We start from the raw sequence: 5,131 nt of genomic DNA on the forward strand, positions 1-5,131 counted from the left end.
TTAGGGGTTTTCAGTACCTTAAATCAATTTGCACACTTGCTGTGGTGCTGCCGCCGGACGGCCAGAGACTGGCTACTGAGCGGCACCGACGGTCGTAGGCTTTGCACGGAGGGCGGAGGGCCGGACTCCACTGGAGGCAGGGGCGAGCGGGCGGCAGGGCCAGGCGGTCCGAGTCAAGGGAGCAGCCGGGCAAGGCAGGGGCACGGGGGAGCAGTGGATCCGAGGGCCAAGCGAGCGCCGGGCGGGAAGGGGAGGCGGTCTGGGCTCCGGCCAGCGACCGACGAGGCCGCGAGGAACGGCGGCGGTGAGACGAGGGCGTCAGATGGCGTCGGCTTGAAGCGGCTGCAGTGGACGAGACGAGGAACGGAGGAAGTGGACGAGACGAGGGTTGTGGCTGCGTTCACTGGGTCAATCGGTATGGTTATTGGGTCGATTTTTTTTCTAGTCCAGTTAAAAATCCATAGGTATATAAACGGACCCAAAATCTCAGGGTGGGCCGCGGCCCACCCTGGCCACCCTGTAGCTTCGCCACTGCCTAAGAGCGCGTGTTGCAGCTGTCTATTATTCTGTAGCCGGCTCCTTCTCTCTCTCCTCTTCTTTCCCCTTCATATGAGCAGAAAAAATATATTTTAATTCCTATAGACTGCTTGCATAAGCTTATTGTAATTGCTTTAATAGTTGCTTACGTGAGAAGGCCAACATTATCAAATGGCAGAAATGATGTAGAGAAATTCCAACTGTTTTTTATTCCCCTTAATCACCTGATTAATTACAAGTGCATTTTTCATCAAACCATCTGGTTTCATGAGAAATCTGATTGATGGATACATGCTAGGGTTTTTGACATGGACATCTAAGCTAGCATATGCATGTCACATCTGACATCTCTATGTGGTTGAACACAAATATAAACATAAACGTATACTAGCATAATGTATGTACATGACAAGACAACCACTAAATCCAATTACACACTCAAACCCCAAAGTGGTACCACTATGGTCGGTAATTAATTAAGTAAAAAAAGGAGCAGGTGATTGGCAATTAACCGCTAGTTAATTTACATTACTTCAGCTCGGGTACAAGCAAAGTGTGCACATGACGAGTCCGTTCTCGTTGCATCCGTGGCACCGGACACCACCGCGCTCGCCGTCGAACAACTTCCGGCTGCCATCGCACTCACCGCATACCACGAACCTCAGCCCCCCGCACGCCTCGCACTTCTCCCTCTTCTTGTTGCTGCTGACCGCCGCCTCCGGGGGCGAAAGTGACGGCAGCTGGATGAGGGAGGTAAGGCGACCGTCCTCGTGGAGTGCGAGCACCTGGGCGGCGCCCCCGAGGTCGTGGCCGCGGACGAAGAGCCGCGGGGGCACGGCCTTTTCGCCAGTGGCAGCCCAGAGCTGCTCCCGGAGACCCCGGTCCATGGACACGTCGCGCTCCTGAAACGCCACGGCGAGGTTATCCAGCAGAGCGCGCACGTCGTTACAGTCTTCGAACGTCTTGCGGATGCCCCGGAGCGTGGTGGTATAGAGCACCACGGCTTCGTCGCCGCCGGGTGGGCACCTGGCCGGGAAATCCCGGAGCATGCCGTCGGGATCAGACGCCGGCGCCGGCCCCGAGGCAAGGGAGTCCCGGTCGTAGCCGTCCTGGTCAACGAGCTCCCAGTCGTCGTCGATGGGCTCAGCGGGGAGGTTAATCTTGGTGGGGGTCTCCTGGGCGTCGAAGAAGGACGCATCGTCGGATAGTCCGTCGGTGGAGTGGAGCACGACGCGGCCGGGCTTGGTCGGCGACGGCGGCAGGGATGCCGATGCGGCGGCAGGGGCAGCGGGGAGGGACGATCTGAGGACGCGCAGGATGCGCGCCTTCAGCGTCTGGATAGTCATGGCAGGAAGCTCCGGCGGGAAGGATTGCTTGGGATTGATTTGTTCCTTTGAGTGCTCGCTTTTGGCTCCGGATGCGTGTGGTATTGGTGATGGTTAAGGAGAAAGAGGGACGAAGAAGAGGCCTGATTGGAGTCGCTTTTAACCGCCTTTTTAGAACCTTTTTTTATTAGGGTATAAGTAGATGCTCTAATATGGTGTAAGTACTCTCTATTTTAAAAGAAAGTTGATATGTCTTGACTTACATCCATCCACCTCTCCCGCACAAGAAAGAACACAACTCCTCTCACGTACTACGAGGTGCAATTGGGTCTCTAACATGTTGGCCAACCTATCTATGCCCACATGTTAGTGGCTCAACCACAGTCTGCAATATGTTAGGGGAGCCTCATCACACGAGAAAAAAAAAATTCATGAAATTCCATGTTCACGCGGGCATGAAAACCCGGGACACCAGCCCACCTCCATGTTTCCTTTTTATTTTCTCTTCTCAAATCTCTCCTGAACCATGCCAACGTGCACATCTCGTGACCAACCCGATGTTCCTCTCCCTTCGGCGACCACCTCGGTGCCATCTCCCCCCCCCCCTATCTGGCATGTCCCTCTCCCTCTAGCCTCAACTCTTAATGCGCTTCCCTCCGCCTCTGGCCTCAACTCCCCGGCGTGCTTTCTTCCTGTCCCAAAAACTAGGAGTCAGAGCCATGTGGACGAAGGACGTGCATCCCAAGATACCTATCAACTTCAAATAAAGTAGAAGGTTGATATGTCTCCAACTTATCTATAATTTTGTATTGTTTCATGCTAGTATATTATCACTCTTAGATACTTTATATGCAACTTTATATCATTTTTGGGAACTAACCTATTAACTCAGTGCCAAGTGTCAGTTGCTATTTTTTTTGCATGTTTTTGGTTTTACACAAATTTCCTACCAAGCGAAGTCCAAACACGATGAAACTTTATGGTGATTTTTCTCGACCAGAAGGGACCCTAAAAGCTTCGGGAGGAGGACCGAAGATGTATGGGAGAGCCACAAGCTCACAAGGCGCGAGGGACGCGCTACCTGAGTTTGTGGGTCCCACGTAGCTCCATTTGACTTCCTATAAACTCCCATAAATACCAAAACCAATAGAGAGCCACCCGAAGGAATTTTTCGGCCAACGTAAGCTTCTTTTCTTCCGAGGTCCCATCTGGAGGTCTTCTTTGGTACTATGTCGGAGGGGGAATCGATCACGGAGGGCATCTACATCAACCTTGATGCACCTCCGATGATTTGTGAGTAGTTTACCACGGACCTACGGGTCCATAGTGATTAGCTAGGTGGCTTCTTCTCTCTCTTTGATTTTCAATACAATGTTCTCCTCAGAGTTCTATCCAATGTAATCTTTTTTTGCGGTGTGTTTGTTGGGATCTGATGAATTGTGGGTTTATGATTGAAATATTCATTGAAAGTAACTGAGTTTTTTTTTCTTAAACTTTATAATGTGTGATTGGTATAGCTATGTAATGCTTTCCGACATATGGGTTTTCTTTGGCCAAGTTGATTCATTGATCTTAAGTGGAAGTGGTGCATAGTAGTAGGTTCAATGTTGCGTGTCCTCACCCAGTGACAGCATGGGTAGCGAGGCACGTATTTTGTTGTTTCTACTAAGGGTGAAACAACGGAGTTTAATCATATCGCTGGGTTTTATTCTGTTAACATTATGTCATCTTGCTTAAAGCGTTACTCTGGTGCTACTTGTGAGCTGCGTTGGGATTTTCTCAAAGAGGAGAGGACGATGCAGTACAGTAGAGATAAGTATTTTCCTCAGTTATGAAACTAAGGTTATCAATCCAATATAAGAACCAAGCAACAACTAGTAAACAACACATGCACACAAACAACAAATACTTGCAACCCAACGCGTAGAGGGGTTGTCAATCCCTCAATGGTTATGAGCAAGATTAAATGATGTAGTTTTTGATAGATAGATCAAACAAAAATACAAAAGAAAATAAATAAAAGTAAATTGCAGCGAGATATTTTTGGTTTTAATATATGATAGAAAATAGACCCAAGGGCCATATTTTTCACTAGATGCTTCTCTCATAAAAATAGCATACGGTGGGTAGACAAATTACTGTTGGGCAATTGACAGAAAAACGAATAATACTGACGATATCCAAGGCAATGATCATGTATATAGGCATCACGTCTGATACAAGTTGACCGAAACAATTCTGCATCTACTACTATTACTCCACACATCGACTGCTATCCACCATGCATCTAGTGTACTAAGTTCATGGAAGAATGGAGTAACGCCTTAAGCAAGATGACATGATGTAGAAAGATAAACTCATGTATTAAATAAATCCCATCTTGTTACCCTTAATAGCAATGTACATGCGTGTCATGTCCCTTTCTGTCACTGGGATTGAGCACCCCAAGATCAAACCCATCACAAAGCACCTCTTCCCATTGCAAGACAAACCAATCTAGTTGGCCAAACCAAACCAATAAATCGGAGAAGAAATACAAGGCTATTGAGGGAGTCCTGGATTAAGGGGTCCTCGGGCGTCCGACCTGTGTGACATGGGCCGGACTGTTGGGCCGTGAAGATACAAGATAGAAGACTTCCTCCCGTGTCCGGATGGGACTCTCCTTTGCATGGATGGCAAGCATGGTGTCCGGATGTATTATTTCCTTTCTCTGTAACCGACTTTGTGTAACCCTAGTCCCCTCCGGTGTCTATATAAACCGGAGGGTTTTGTCCGTAGAGACAATCACAATCATACAAGCTAGACTTCTAGGGTTTAGCCACAATGATCTCGTGGTAGATCAACTCTTGTAATCCTCATACTCATCAAGATCAATCAAGCAGGACGTAGGGTATTAACTCCATCAAGAGGGCCCAAACCTGGGCAAAACATCATGTCCCCTGTCTCTTGTTACCATCGACCTTAGACGCACAGTTCGGGGCCCCCTACCCGAGATTCGCCGGTTTTGACACCAACATTGGTGCTTTCATCGAGAGTTCCACTATGTCGCCGGCAGAATGTTCGATGGCTCCATCAATCATCTGCAATGATGCTGCCCTGGGGGAGGTTTTTCTCCCCGGCCAGATCTTCATATTCGGCGGCTTCGCACTGTGGGCTAACTCGCTTGGCCATCTAGAGCAGATCGACAACTACGCCCCAGGTCACCAGATTAGTTTTGGAAACCTGGATTATGTCGCTGATATCCGAGGAGACTTGATCTTCCAAGGATT

The 5,131-nt window shown here is 48.9% G+C and overlaps 1 protein-coding gene across 1 annotated transcript; it reads right to left on the reverse strand.

Annotated features, from left to right (window-relative positions):
- Nucleotides 1-906: 906 nt before the first annotated feature.
- On the reverse strand, nucleotides 907-2,088 carry LOC125541467 (uncharacterized protein At5g39865-like). Its single transcript, XM_048704877.1, has one exon. It carries the CDS (start codon nucleotides 1,881-1,883, stop codon nucleotides 1,071-1,073), a length of 813 nt encoding a protein of 270 aa, XP_048560834.1. The 5' UTR covers nucleotides 1,884-2,088; the 3' UTR covers nucleotides 907-1,070.
- Between the last annotated feature and the right edge of the window lie 3,043 nt (nucleotides 2,089-5,131).

Source organism: Triticum urartu, chromosome 2, assembly GCF_003073215.2.
Source record: "Triticum urartu cultivar G1812 chromosome 2, Tu2.1, whole genome shotgun sequence".
NCBI classification, from domain to species: Eukaryota; Viridiplantae; Streptophyta; class Magnoliopsida; order Poales; family Poaceae; genus Triticum; species Triticum urartu.

What these genes read in the sequence shown, in the direction of transcription:
- LOC125541467 (XM_048704877.1), bottom strand. Translation starts at nt 1,883, where the DNA reads ATGACTATCCAGACGCTGAAGGCGCGCATCCTGCGCGTCCTCAGATCG.